The sequence below is a fragment of the Plasmodium gallinaceum genome, assembly GCF_900005855.1.
Source record: "Plasmodium gallinaceum strain 8A genome assembly, contig: PGAL8A_v1_71, whole genome shotgun sequence".
In the NCBI taxonomy this organism is placed as follows: domain Eukaryota; phylum Apicomplexa; class Aconoidasida; order Haemosporida; family Plasmodiidae; genus Plasmodium; species Plasmodium gallinaceum.
The window spans coordinates 62,893-79,012 of record NW_021628232.1 but is presented as its reverse complement, the minus strand read 5'-3'; the positions used below and the strand labels follow the sequence as shown (position 1 = coordinate 79,012).

The following is a 16,120-nucleotide window of genomic DNA, read 5'->3' as shown; positions in this document are numbered from 1 at the left end:
AGAAAGAAAAAAAAATACTATATTTTTAATTACATTTTTACAGTAAAAAATATTTTTTAAAAAAAGTTTATTTTTTGACAAATTTACTTTTTTACGAGTAATTCGTATCAGTTCAAATTTAATGTTAATGTTATTTACTGAATATAAAAATATATCTTTAGTTAAATATATTAGATTTTTTCTTGTAAAATTCAGAAGAATGCATTTTTATTGTGATATAAAAAATATCAATAAATAAAGATAAAACAGAATTATAAAAAAACTTTTTGCATATATATTATTTTATCTTCTAATTAAATATAAAAAAAAATTATTTTTTATTTTTTTTTTTTTTTTTGCATTTATATATTTATTTGATAAGTGTTGATAATTATTACGATGTGCTTATTTTCTCTTTTATTTATAGTTTTATATATTTATAGGACAATTTTTTATTTTTCGTTTTACTTACGAAATTTAGGTAACTCATTTGTATAATATTGATTTATTAACTTGTTGTTCGGTGACTTTGCTAGAGTACTGTACAAACAAATTAATAATGAGCATGTAGAGTTATCTCTACGATTTTGATGTATTTATATATATTTTTAAATGGTTTGAACAAGTGATCCTTAATTATGTAATATACTTCGTTCTGCATTCTTTGATTTCAATAGATATTTATTTACTAAAAAAAATTCTTATTTTTATTAAAAATTTAAATCCTTATTGAACATTGACTATTATTTAAATGTAAATTACTTGTTTCTTTGTTATGAGTTATGTTCAGCAATTTAAATATATTGCTGTTGAATTAACAAACATAAACAATTAGTAAAAAGCAAATTAATTATATGAATATTAATTACGTGAAAATTTTATAGTCATATGTATAAAATTTTTTCTCACAAATTAAAAAATATAAATATTAAGCAAATTAAACTCTTTTATATAAACATTATTATCTGTTTAAGATCTCATTTTTATTGGTACTAAATCTTACTCTCTATTTATATTTTACCAATTTTATTCTGCGTCATTTCAATCATTTAAAAAAAATAAATATATTATTTTTTTTTTTAAGTATCTCCTTTTTTTTTTAAGAAAAATATAAAAAATAACTCAATAATATTTTTTTTTTTTTTGCGTGTGCGCAACCAACTACGTATTCTTCATATAGCTAGTCCTTTTTATTACCAAAAAGGATAATGAAGTCTTTTATTAAACATGTATACTATGTTTTAAATACATGTAAGAAAATTTTATAACAATGATAATAAAATTTTCGTGTTAGTAACATTGTGTAGTTTATTTTGTATTCTGTTACTTATTTATATTTGTTAATTTCGGAAAAATGGATTTGAATTCTTAAACATTACACTTAACAATATAAATAAAATATATATAGTTAATATCGATAATCAATGAGGTTTCTAATTTTTATTAAAAATTTAGTACTTATATTAAAATAAATAATTGCCACTAGAAAACAAAAAATGTTAATTCAGGAAGACTATATATATAAAGCAGTTTACTGGTTTATTAAATAAAAATCTAACATAAATTCATTAAATTAGTAGAGAAAATTCTATCTTCTCTTTACTAATATGTTTCCTCAATACTCTAGAAATGTTATTGAATAAGAAATAAACAAAATAAATATTTAAACTGAAAAATTAATCAATTCAAAAAAAAAGTAAATATATTTTTTTTTTTGTATTTAAAAATTAGAAAAAGAAAACAAAGTAATTAACAATTATTTTTTTATTATTTATTATTTTTTTTTTAGCATCTAGAATTTGCATGAATAACTATATATTTTCCATACAACTATTATCGTTTATTAAAAAAAAGTTCAATAATACATTTTATTAAACAACATACAATTGTTAATTTAAAAAAAAAGAAAAAAATTAGTTAATGTGTTTTCTATTTTTGTAATTTAAATACACAAAAAAATAAATTTTTACTTTCTTTTAAAGGAATTTAGTGGTGAAAAAAATGAAGAAAATGTTAAAGACTAATAAAGCTTATTGTGGTGTATTTTGTTTAAATTTATATAAGAAAATTTTATATTAACTATAATAAAATTTTTGTGTTTTGTAGTACTCACGTAATTTAATTTTTATATTATGAATTATTTATGCTAGTTAATTTGAGATCAATAAATTTGAATTGTTAAATATAAATCATAATATAAGTAAGATAAATGTAATTAATGGTTTATTAATTTCCTATTCATTACTTTGCTGGAGTATGAAAAAAAGGATTAACAACGAGCAGGTAGAATTTCTTGTACCATTTAAATGAATTTAAATTTGTTTTTAATACATAAACCATTGAAATGTATATGGTCTCCTTTATTGAGCATTTATTGTTTTTAAGAGGCCTTTAATTATTTTAAAGAAAATCCCTAATTTTTAATAAAAATTTAAATCTTTATTAATTATTGATTTAAATCACATATATTTTACTTATAGCGTTATGATTAATGTTTAACAATTCAAATTCACTTATCGCGAAATAGCATATATAAATAACAAAACACAAAATAAGTAATACAATACTACAAACACGAAAATTTTATTATTGTTAATATAAAATTTTCTCCTTAAAATTCAAAGATAAAAATTTTCCACGAAAAAAAATTTTATCAATTTTTCTTCTATTTTTTAATAACTTGAATATTTTTTTCACACTATTCAATACTTTTTTTCTTCATTTATCTAGTACTTTCATGTCTGTTTATTTTCCATACATCTATAAATTTTTATCTAAAAAAGACTAATAATTCCTTTTATTAACAAACCTTTAACTCTAATAATTCTCAATAAAGACTTTTCTTTTTTCCTTTTTGTGTCTTTTTTTTGTCATATAGGTAAGTTGTTAATAATTGTGCATCCAACCTTTTTTCTTCTATTTTATCCTGTATGTTTTCTTCCAGATTTATTTATTTTCCTTAATTTACATTTTTAATTTATTACATTATCATTCAATGAATTTGCTATAGTAATTAAAAACGTATTATTAAAGAGAATATAGAGTTTTCTCTAGTAATTAAATGGATTTTAAATATAATTGTAATGATATAAACAAATAAACTGCAATAATGCGGTTCATTGTAAATTTACATTCATAAAAATTATGTATTTTTATTAAAGACATATATTCTCATTAATTATTAATTTTTAAGTACAAAATATTTATTGCTTTTTATAAGTAATTTTCAGTAATTTAGGTTCATTGCTTTTCAAAATAATAAAAATACTTAAATAATAAAAAAAAGTTTTAATTATATTAATATAACTTAACAAAAATTTTATTCTTAAAAATTAAAAAATATTCTCATGAAATTTTTTCTTTCTAAAAAATTTTTCTCTTTTAATTTTTTTTTTTTCAAAAAAATAAAATATATCTCTGTAAAAAAAATTTAGACAAAATATTAATTTTTCTATTATTTAACTAGATGTTGTACATGACCCCTTCTATATTCTCTGTTAAACCATTAATTTTTATCCTCTTAATGGTTATCAAACCTCTTAAAAAGAAATTTCAAAATATTTGCTTTCTTATTTTTCATTTTATTTTTTCCCTGCTCATTCTTAGATTCGGATTCTGTTTCATTGTCTCTCATCTCTTTCTTAAAATCGAATTCTGTTTTATTGTCTTTTATCTCTTTCATAAATTCGGATTCTATTTTATTGTCTCTAATCTCTTTCTTAGATTCGCATTCTGTATTATTTTCTCTCATCTCTTTCATACATTCGGATTCTGTTCTGTTGTTTCTCATCTTATTCTTACATTCCGATTCGGTTTTATTGTCTCTCATCTCTTTCTTGCATTCATCTAAAAATTTCATAAATTCTAAGATAAGTTCTCTCTTAACACTGTCAATTTTTTTTTTTTTTTCTTCTTCTGAAATATCTTGTTGATCATATATTGAAGGTAGATCATTAACTTTCTTAGCGGAAATTTTATTCCATTCATTATTCCATTTTTGGTCTCTCCATTTAGGGTCCATTCCACTTGTTTCTTTATCAAATAGCTCCCACAATTGTGGAGCAATGCCTTTATGCCAATGATCGCACGGATTCTCATATGGAAACGGATCTTCACATTTGTTTTTTTTATTATCTAATGAACATTCTTTTGGGCATCCTTCAGCGTAAGCTTGCCTTTTTGCTTCTATGTCACCCTCTGTTAATACTCTTTCATATTTTAACTCATTTTTTGTTTGCAATATATTTTTATCAATCAATGTTTTATAGGAATCACACTGTGGATTAAATAAAAATTTTTTAAAGGAATGTTTCTTTTGTTAGAATAGTAAATCAAATGGAATGTTAAAAATTATTAGAAATAAAATATATCTATATGTATATTTTTAGTAAAAATTTTAACTTACGTTATAAAAACATTGATATATCCAAATTAAAAGAAGGAATGTAGTAATTTTTAAATATAAAATTAACGTTTTCATATTAATATATTCATAGAATAATACTGAAATGGAAGTTGTTAATTAAGATGTAAAACTGTTTCAATTTTCAATAATACTAAATTATGGATTCATAATATTAATTTAGATATTATTATAACTTATATTAATTACTTAAATTTTTAAAATACAAAATAATTTTCATATATGAAATGTAATTTGTAATTTTTTATTATTACATATGATACTATGATTACCTTAGATAGTAATAATATTCTTAAATCCTTAAAAAATAAGATAAGAATGTTAATTTACAAATAAATGAAAAATATAATAAATCGGATAAATTTATTTTAAAAATATGTAATTAAAATTTTACTTATTTCTAAATTATGTAAGAAAATTAAATATTTTTAATTTAATGCACATAAAAATTATAAATGATATATATTTAATGTTAAAGAATTTTTTTAATTTTTTATTTCTAAATTACCGATCTTTTTGAATTATAACGAACTTTAAATTATTTTATATACGGTACATTATGATTTATAAATATAAATCTTCGTATTTTATAGAGATATATCTCCATAAAAAAAAAAAAACTCTATAAATTAAAAATTTTTATACGCATGTATTTTTCATGCAGTATACTACATTTGTCACAATTTTTCACTTATTATAAAACTAATTTTGTTTGTGTATATTTTTCTTTTAAATATAACTTTTTTGATTTTTCTAATATACTTTTTTTTATCTAAATTCTTTTTATTTAATTTTTGTTTCTGACAAATATTTATACAATATATGTTTGTATTTATTTTTTTTTATAACTAATTTTTAAAAAAATTTACTTTTTCAACTATTTGAAAAAAAATAAAAAAAATTTATTAAGTACTTAAATTCAAAAGAAAAAGTGAAAATAGGTATTTACTTTAAAGAAATTATTATAACAAATCTTATAAAAAGCACATTAAAAAGTAAAATAAATTAATTACAATTTAAAAAAAAAAAAAAAAAATACTATTTTTTTAATGACATATTTACAGTAAAAAATATTTTTTAAAAAAAGTTTTTTGACAAATTTACTTTATTCTAAAAATATATTTTTATGAATTTACTTTTATACGAGTAATATATATCAGTTTCAATTTTAATATAAATATTATTTACTGAATATAAAAATGTAACTTTAGTTAAATTTAATAGATTTTTTCTTATAAAATTCAAAAGAAAGTATTTTCATCGTGATATAAAAAATATCAATAAATAAAGATATAAGAGAATTATAAAATAACTTTTTGCATATATATTATTATAATCTTCTAATTAAATATAAAAAAAATATATTTTTCTTTTTTTTTTTTTTGCTTTTATATATTTATTTGATAAGTGTTGATTATTATTACAATGTGTTTATTTTCTTTTTTATTTTCAGTTATATTTATTTATAGCACAATCTTTTATTCTTCTTTTTACTTACCAAAAAATTTAGGTAACTCATTTATATAGTATTGATTTATTAACTGGATGTTCGGTGACTTTGATAGAGTACTGAACAAACAAATTAATAAAGAGCATGTAAAGTTACCTCTACGATTTTGATGTATTTATATATATTTTTAACTCTTTGAACGAGTGATCCTTAATTATGCGATCTATTTCATTCAGCATTCTTTAATTTCAATAGGCATATATTTACTTTAATATCAATCTTTATTTTTATTAAAAATTTATATACTTATTGAATATGGATTATTAATTATATGTAAATTACTTGTTTATTTGTTGTGAGTTACATACATCAATTAATATATATTGCTGTTGAATTAACAAACAAACAATTATTAACAATACAAAAAATTATGTAAATATTAATTACATGAAAATTTATTGATATATGTATAAAATTTTCTTTCACAAATTAAAAATATAAATATTATGAAAATAAAACTCTTTTATATTTAAATATCTTTTATCTGCTTAAGATCTCATTTTTATTGTTACTAAATCTTACTCCCGATTTTTATTTTACCAATTTTCTCTCTTTTATTAAATTTTTTAAAAAAAATAAATATATTTTTTTTTTGTGTGCATGACCAATTACGTATTCTTCGTATTGCATGTCCTATTTATTACCAAAAAAAAATTAATGAAACCTTTTATTAAAAAGCATAAATGAATTCAACAATCGTCCCTTCCTAATATAACTTTTTTCTTAAAAGGATAAATATTATAAGACATCTTTGTAAATATTATAGGAGAATTTTAATAAGAATTTTTATTTTTTAAATTTTATTTGTTACAATCTTTGACATGTTATTAATAAAAAGTGGTGTATATAAATACTATCATTTTTAATATTTTAATACTAATTTTTCTCTAATGAATAATCATAAATTTAATAAAAGTATGTTTTTTATGATTTATATTTTTTTAATATAATATGTAGATGTTGTTCTTACAAGTAAAAATATGAAAGTGTCTTACATTTAACATAGTGTTTTATTAACTGGGTATTCGGGGACTTTACTATAGTACTGAACAAACAAATTAATAATGATCATGTAGAGATGCCTCTACGATTTTGTTGTGTTTACATATATTTTTAAATGCTTCAAAGGAGTAACTCTTAACTATGTGCTCTACTTCGTTCTGCATTCTTTTATTTCAATAGGCATTTATTTACATTTATAAAAATCCTTATTTTTATTAAAAAATTAAATCCTTATTGAACATTAATTATTAATTATTAATCAATTGTAAATTACTAGTTTATTTGTGATGAGTTACATTCAGCAATTAATGTATATTGGCGTTGAATTAACAAAAATAAACAATTATTGACAAATACAAAAAATTATATAAATATTAATTAAATGAAAATTTTATTGTTATATATATAAAATTTTCTTTTACAAAACTCATCACCAAAAAGAAAAATTTCCTTTCCTCCAAAAAAAAAAAATACATCTTTTTTTTTTTTTTTTTTTTTTATTTATTTATTAGTAACAAATATTTTAAAAATTCGATTTTTTTAATCAAAATTTTTTCCTGACTATCTTTAAATTTTTTTTTCCTTACAGTCTTTGTACTTTTTTAAAAAAAAAGTACAAATAAAAAAAATTATGAATTTTTTTTTTTGTTTGTGTGCATAACCAACTTAGTATACTTCTGTTAGCTAGTCCTTTTATTTTCCAAAAAGGTTAATGAAGCCTTTTATTAACTACATAGATATTACATGATATTAAATAATTTGAATAGTGTGTGTATTGGAGATATAGAAACTTGAATTATCAAAATAACAGTTCATGAAGTATTAATATTATTATAATTTTTATAAATAAGATAATATTCCTAAGGAAAAGAAATTATTTATAGCTCTGATTTATTAATAGTTAATAAATTACTTTTCTCGTATCAAACAAATAAATTAATAAAGAATATATAGTGTAAACTCTTCTTAATTTTAATATAAAATTTTTATTTCTATTAATAAATATTAAATACAACTTATTAGTTAATTTTTTTTTTTTTAATATAAGCAACACTCCAAAATGTAATTTCCTTAATATTACATTTTATCTTAAAATAAAAATATACATTCTATAGTAGTCTGCACATTATCCTCCAAAAAAAAAAAAAAAAAAGTAATTTTTTGTTTTACGATTACATTTTTTTTTTGTAATAAAAAAAATATCATCATAATATATATTTTTTTTTAATTGTAAATACTCACAAAAAAAAAATATTATTATTTATTTATTTCTTTTTAAGTGAACTCACTTGAAGTACATGTATGTATATACATATATTTTTTGTTTACATGCTTTTTGAATAATTATTTTAGAGAGGACATTTATGATAGCAGATTGTCCTTGCGAATTATAATGCACAAAATAAAATATTTTTATTTTATTTATTCGTCTAAAATTATACAAAAAAGGTCAATAGTATTGTTTATGGAGCAATGTGTTAACCAATTGATTTATTAACTGGGTGTTCGGTGAGTTTGCCAGAGCACCGATTAATAAAAGGCTTCGTTAACCTTTTTAGTAATAAAAAGGACTACCCATATGAAGAATACGCAGTTGGTTTTGCACACTCGATAAAAAAAATTATTGAATTTTTTTTTATATTTTTTTTTGCTGAAAAAAAAAAAAGAGAGATACGTAAAAAAAAAAATATATTCATTTTTTTTGAATGATTTAAATGAGAAGAATAAGATTAGTAAAATAAAAATTGAGAGTAAGATTTAGTAACCATAAAAATGAGATCTTAAACAGATAAAAAAATATTTACATAAAAGAGTTTAATTTGCATAATATTTATATTTTTAATTTGTAAGAGAAAATTTTATACATATGACAATAAAATCTTCATGTAATTAATATTCATATAATTAATTTGAATTTTTACTAATTGTTTATGTTTGTTAATTCAACAGAAATAAGGTTAAAATGCTGAACATAACTCATAACAATGAAATAATTAATAGTCAATATTCAATAAGGATTTAAATTTTTAATAAAAATAAGGATTTTTATTAAAGTAAATAAATGCCTATTGAAACCAAAGAATGCTGAACGAAGTAGATCATATAATTAAGAATCACTCGTTCAAAGTATATAAAAATATATATAAATACAACAAAATCGTAGAGACACATCTGCATGCTCTTTATTAATTGGTTTGTTCAGAACTCTAGTGAAGTCACCGAACACCCAGTTAATAAATCACATGTCTATTATTTTCAATATAGCTATTAATTTTTTTCTAAAAAAGGCTAATAATTCCTTTTATTATCAAATCTTTAACTCTAATAATTCTCAATAAAGACTTTTTTTTTCTTTTTTGTGTCCTTTTTTTGTCATGTAGGTAAGCTGGTAATAATTTTGCATCCAACTTTTTTTCTTCTATTTTATCCTCTACATTTACTACCTGATTTATTTATTTTCCTTAATTTACATTTTTAATTTATTAATTTATCATTCAATGAATTTGCTATAGTAATTAAAAACATATTATTAAAGAGAATATAGAGTGTTCTCTAGTAATTAAATGAATTTCAAATCTAATTTTAATGATATAAACAAATAAACCGCAATATTGAGGTTCATTGTGGATTTAGTTTAATAAAAATTATGTATTTTTAATAAAACATATATTCTAATTAATAATTAATTTTTATGTACAAAATATTTATTGTTCTTTATAAGTAATTTTCAGTAATTTAAGTTCACTGCTTTTAAAAATAAAAAAATACTTAAATAATAAAAAAAAATTTTAATTACATTATTATCACTTAACGAAAATTTTATTCTTAAAAATTAAAAAATATTCTCATGAAATTTTTTTTTTCTAAAAAATTTTTGTTTATTAATTTTTTTTGTTTTTAAAAAATAAAATATATTTCTATAAAAAAAATTTAAACAAAATATTAATTTTTCCTTTTCTTAACTAGATCTTGTGCATGACCCCTCCTATATTCTCTGTTAAACCATTATATTCTATTCTCCTTAAGAATATCAAAACAATAATCAATTTCGAAATTTTTTTTTTATAATTTTTTATTTCATTTGTTCCCTTCTCTTTCGTAGATTCGGATTCTTTTTTATTGTCTCTCATCTCTTTCTCAGATTCAGATTCAGATTCTGTTTTATTGTCTCTCATCTCTTTCTCAGATTCGGATTTTGTATTATTGTCTGTAATCTCTTTCTCATATTCAGATTCTGTTTTATTGTTTATCGTCTCTTTCTCAGATTCAGATTTTGCTTTATTATCTATCATCTCTTTCATAGATTCGGATTCTGTTTTATTGTCTCTCATCTTTTTCATAGATTCGGATTCTGATTTATGGTCTCTTATCTTTTTATTAGATTCGAATTCTGTTTTATTTTCTCTCATCTCTTTATTAGATTCGGATTCTGTTTTATTGTCTCTTATCTCTTTCTTAGATTCGGATTCTTTTTTATAGACTCTCATCTCTTTCTTAAATTCGTATAAAAATTTCACATATTCTGAGATAAGTTCATTCATAACACTATAAATTTTTTTTTTTTTTTCTTCTTCTGAAATATCTTGTCGATGATATATTGAAGACAGATCATTAACTTTGTTAGCTGAAATTTGATTCCATTCAACATTCCATTTTTTTTCTTTCAATTTAGGGTCCATTTCACTTGTTTCTTTATTAAAGTCCTCCCACAATGATGGAATAATGACATTATGCCATTGATCGCACGGATTCTCGCATTGAACCGGATTTTCCCATTTATTTTTTTCATTATCTAATGGACATTCTCCTATGCATTCTTCACCGTAAGTTTGCTTTTCTCCTGCTATGTCACCCTCTGTTAATACTCTTTCATATATTATCTTATTTTTTGTTTGCAATATATTTTTATCAATCAATGTTTTATAGGAATCACACTGTGGATTAAATAAAAATTTTTTAAAGGAATGTTTCTTTTGTTAGAATAGTAAATCAAATGGAATGTTAAAAATAATTAGAAATAAAATATATCTATATGTATATTTTTTGTAAAAATTTTAACTTACGTTATAAAAACATTGATACATCCAAATTAAAAGAAGGAATGTAGTAATTTTTAAATATAAAATTAACGTTTTCATATTAATATATTCATAGAATAATACTGAAATGGAAGTTGTTAATTAAGATGTAAAACTGTTTCAATTTTCAATAATACTAAATTATGGATTTGTAATATTAATTTAGATATTATTGTGACTTATATTAATTTCTTAAATTTTTAAAATAGAAAATTTTTTTGATACATGAAATGTAATTTCTAATTTTTTATTATTACACATGATATTATGGTTACTTTAGATAGGAATAATATTCTTAATTTTTTAAACAACAAAATAAGAATGTTAATTTACAAATAAGTAAAAAATATAATAAATCGGATAAAGTTATTTTAAAAATATTTCTTAAAATTTTATTTATCTTTATATTATGTAAAAAAATTAAACATTTTTAATTTAATGCATATAAAAATTATAAATGATATACATTTAATGTTAAAGAATTTTTTTTATTATTTTTTTCTAAACTACCAATCTCTGTGAATTATGTCGAACTTTAAATTATTTTATGTACGGTTTATTATGATATATAAATATAAATCTTCGTATTTTATAGAGATATATCTCCATTAATAGAAGAAAAAAAAAAATCTATAAATTAAAAATTATTATACGCATTTATTTTTCATGCAGTATGTTACATTTATCATAATTTTTAACTTTATATAAAACTAATTTTTTTTTATTTATATTTTTCTTTTATATATAACTTTTTTTTTTATAATATACTTTTTTTTATCTAAATTCTTTTTTTCTTATTTTTATTATTGATAAATGTTTATACAATATATGTATATATTTATGTTCTGCTATAACTATTTTTTAAAAAAAAATTACTTTTTCAACTATTGAAAAAAAATAAAAAAAATTTATTATGTACTTAATTTCAGAAGAATAAGTTAAAATAGGTATATACGTTAAAGAAATTCTTATAACAAATCTTATAAAAAGCACATTTAAAAGTCAAATAAATTAATTACAATTTAAAAAAAAAAAAAAAAATACTATTTTTTTAATCATATATTTACAGTAAAAGATATTTATTAAAAAAAGTTTTATTTTTTGACAAATTTACTTAATTCATTCTAAAAATACATATTTATATATTTACTTTTTTACGAGTAATACTTATATGTTTCAAATTTAATATGAATGTTATTTACTGAATATAACAATATATCTCTATTTAAATATAATAGATTTTTTCTTATAAAATTCAAATTAATGCATATTTATTTTGATATAAAAAATATCAATAAATAAAGATAAAACATAATTATAAAATAACATTTTGCATATATATTATTATAATCTTCTAATTAAATATAAAAAAAAATTATTTTTTTTTTTTTTTTTTTTTTTTTTGCCTTTATATAATTATTTGATAACTCTGATTGCTATTACGATGTGTTTATTTTCTTTTTTATTTTCGGTTTTATACAATTATAGCACAATTTTTTATTTTTCATTTTGCTTACCAAAAAATTTAGGTAACTCATTTATATAGTATAAATAAATTCAAGAATTGTTCCTTTCTAATATAACTTTATTCTGAAAAGGTTAAATTTTAAGAAATCTTTGTAAATATTAATAGAGAATTTTAATAAAAATTTTTATTTTTTAAATTTAATTTGTTAGATTCTTTGACGTATTATTAATAAAAAGTGGTGTGTATAAATACTATCATTTTTAATATTTTAACATTAATTTTTCTCTAAAGAATAATCATAAATTCAATAAAAGTATGTTTTTTATGATTTATATTTTTTTAATATTATATCTAGATGTTGTTCTTACTAATAGAAATATGTAAAATATAAAAGTACCTTACATTTAACATAGATATTACATGATATTAAAATAATTTGAATAGTGTGAGTATTGGAGATATAGAAACATAAATTATACAAATTACAGTTCATGATGTATTAGAATGATTATATTTATTATAAATAGGATAATATTTCTAAGGAAAAGAAATTATTTATAGCTCTGATTTATTAATAGTTAATAAATTACTTTTCTCGTGTCAAACAAATAAATCAATAAGAAAAATGTAGTGTAAATTCTACTTAATTTTAATATAAAATTTTATTTTTATTAATAAATATTAAATATGACTTATTAGTTAATTATTTTTTTTTTAATATAAGTAACACTCTAAAATGTAATTACCTTAAAATTACATTTTAGCTTAAAATAAAAATATACATTCTATAGTAGTCTGAACATTATCCTCCTAAAAAAAAAAAAAGAAAAAAAAACTATTTTTTTTTTGTAATAAAAAATATATTATCATAATATATATTATTTTTTAATTGTAAATACTCACACAAAAAAAATATTATTATTTATTTATTTTTTTTTAAGTTCGCTCATTTTAAATGAAAGTATTTATATACATATATTTTTTGTTTACATACTTTTTGAATAACTATTTTAGAAAAGACATTTATGATAGCAGATTGTCCTTGCAAATTAGCATGCACAAAATAAAATTGTTTCATTCTATTTGTTCGTCTGAATATTTTACTAAAAAGGTCAATAGTATTGTGTATAGAGCAATGTATTAACCTATATAAACAATATAGGTAAAGCTAAATATGTACACTATAAGTCAAGAAAACACAGTGACATTCAGCGAAAATAGAGTACAATATAAAAATAATGATTTTTAATAGTTATAACTTGTGAAACATTTTATTATTATATTAATGTATCTATGTTATGCATTTATTAACTGGGCATTCGGTGACTTTACTAGAGTACTGTTTTATTAAATGGGTGTTCGGTGACTTTGCTAGGGTAATGGTTAATAAAAGGCTTCATTAACCTTTTTGGTTATAAAAAGAACTAGCTATGTGAAGAATACGTAGTTGGTTGTGCTATCTAAAAAAAAAGAAAAAAAAAAAAAAAAAAGAAAAATTTATTGGAATTTTTTTTTTGAGAGGAATGATTTATTGAAAGAGGGATTTTTTTTTTAACAAAAGATAAAAATGTTTTCATAAAAGAGTTTAATTTTCATAATGTGTATATTTTTCATTTGTGAGAGAAAATTTTATACATATGACAATAAAATTTTCGCGTAATTAATATTAACATAGTTTATTTGCATTTTTACTAATTGTTTATGTTTGTTAATTCAACAGCAATATATGTAAATTGCTGAATATAACTCATAACAAAGAAATAAGTTATTCACATTTAATTAATAGTCGATATTCAATAGGTATTTAAATATTTAATAAAAATAAAGATTGTTATTAAAGTAAATAAATACCTATTGAAATTAAAGTATGCTGAACGAAGTAGAGCACATAATTAAGAATTACTCGTTGAAAGCATTTAAAAATATATATAAATACAACAAAATCGTAGAGGCATCTCTACATGCTCAATATTAATTTATTTGTTCAGTACTCTAGTAAAGTCACCAAACACCCAGTTAATATATCACAAACATAAACAATTAGTAAAAATGCAAATTAATTATATGAATATTAATTACGTGAAAATTTTATTGTCATATGTATAAAATTTTCTCTCACAAATTGAAAATATAAATATTATGCAAATTAAACTCTTTTATGTGTAAATGTTTTTATCGATTTATGATTTCATTTTTATTTGTACTAAATCTTACTCCCGATTTTTATTTTACCAATTTTCTCTCACCTTTATTAAATCTTTTAAAAAAAATAAATACATTTTTTTTTTACCTATCTCCATTTATTAAAAGTATAATATAAAAAAAAATTCAATAATTTTTTTTTTTTTTTTTCCGTGTGTACATAACCAACTGCGTATTCTTCATATAGCTAGTCCTTTTTATTACCAAAAAGGTTAATAAAGCCTTTTATTTGATTAAGTAGTATCATGTGAAACATTTGATTATTATATTAAAGGATCTAAGACATTAATTAAAACAGAATGTTAAGGTATTATTGGAATGGATTCAATTAATACTGGAAAATTATATAGATGAAAGTTAAGACTATCTGAATTTAACTTAAAATTTGAACATATTGAAAGAGTTCAAAATAGTTTAGCTGATTGGATCACTATATCAATAGAAGATGAAACAGATCATCCTAATTATATGACAATATATTGTAGTAAACCTCAAGGGGTATATGATGATTTATACGTTATAACATCTTGCGAGGAAATAGAAAATGCAGCAAGAAAAGATAAAGATAACATACGAAGAGAAGTAATATGGAAGGATGATTTCCCATTTCACTAAAGAACAGGAAGATTATATATGTCAGAAAAATATAGAAATCATTTAATGTATTGATTTCATAATAGTAAATTCTCAGGATGTGGAGTAAATAAAACACTAAAGAAAATACAAAAACATTTTTGGTGGCAAATATTAATAAAGATATTGAAGAATATACTACAAATTGCTTAATTTGTCAAGTAATGCTTAATAGGAAATTTAAACCCAACAATGATCAAGCTTTATCAAAGCCGAATGTATTTGATATGGTTTCATTAGATATTATAGGACCTAAAACATGGAAAGGCACATAATACCACGTACAAGCAGCAGTAGATCATCATTCACGTTTTATGGTAACTAATATAACTAATAAAATATTTAATGATATGGACGCAAGTAACATTATAAAGAAAACATGGATACCTATATTTGAATGTCTGGTTGGTTAATAAAAAGCTTCATTAACCTTTTTGGCTATAAAAGGACTAGCTATGTGGAGAATACATAGTTAGTTGTGCTAACTAAAAAAAAAAAATAAAAAAAAGATTTAATTTTTTTTTTAAAGAGAAGAAAAATCAGAGAGAGAGATATTTTTTTTACAAGAAGATAATGATATTTTTGTAAAGCGTTTAATTTGCATAACATTTATATTTTGAATTTGTGAGAGAAAATTTTATACATATGAAGATAAAATTTTCATGTAATTAATATGCATATAATTTATTTGCATTTTTAATAAGTATTTGTGTTTTGTTAATTCGATAGCAATATAAAATGATTGCTGAATATAACTCATAATGAATAAACTAATAATTATAATCAATTAATAGTTAATGTTAAATAAGTGTTTAAATTTTTAA

General features: G+C 19.5%; 2 protein-coding genes across 2 annotated transcripts, besides 8 other annotated features; both read right to left on the bottom strand.

Annotated features, from left to right (window-relative positions):
* Positions 1-478: 478 nt before the first annotated feature.
* Positions 479-895: a repeat region.
* A 1,303-nt stretch (positions 896-2,198) lies between these two features.
* Positions 2,199-2,653: a repeat region.
* Positions 2,654-3,499: 846 nt separating this feature from the next.
* Positions 3,500-4,459, bottom strand: PGAL8A_00188600 (fam-g protein; the record flags this gene model as incomplete). The annotated part of the gene is made up of 2 exons (XM_028670570.1): positions 3,500-4,255; positions 4,385-4,459. The coding sequence occupies 2 exons, from the start codon at positions 4,457-4,459 to the stop codon at positions 3,500-3,502; spliced, it is 831 nt and encodes a 276-aa protein (XP_028527309.1).
* A 1,471-nt stretch (positions 4,460-5,930) lies between these two features.
* Positions 5,931-6,467: a repeat region.
* A 451-nt stretch (positions 6,468-6,918) lies between these two features.
* Positions 6,919-7,494: a repeat region.
* Positions 7,495-8,442: 948 nt separating this feature from the next.
* Positions 8,443-9,156: a repeat region.
* A 721-nt stretch (positions 9,157-9,877) lies between these two features.
* Positions 9,878-11,053, bottom strand: PGAL8A_00188500 (fam-g protein; the record flags this gene model as incomplete). Its single annotated transcript, XM_028670569.1, has 2 exons — positions 9,878-10,849; positions 10,979-11,053. 2 exons carry the CDS (start codon positions 11,051-11,053, stop codon positions 9,878-9,880), a joined length of 1,047 nt encoding a protein of 348 aa, XP_028527308.1.
* Positions 11,054-14,074: 3,021 nt separating this feature from the next.
* Positions 14,075-14,488: a repeat region.
* Positions 14,489-14,888: 400 nt separating this feature from the next.
* Positions 14,889-15,698: a repeat region.
* Positions 15,699-15,917: 219 nt separating this feature from the next.
* Positions 15,918-16,120: part of a repeat region that runs on past the window's edge.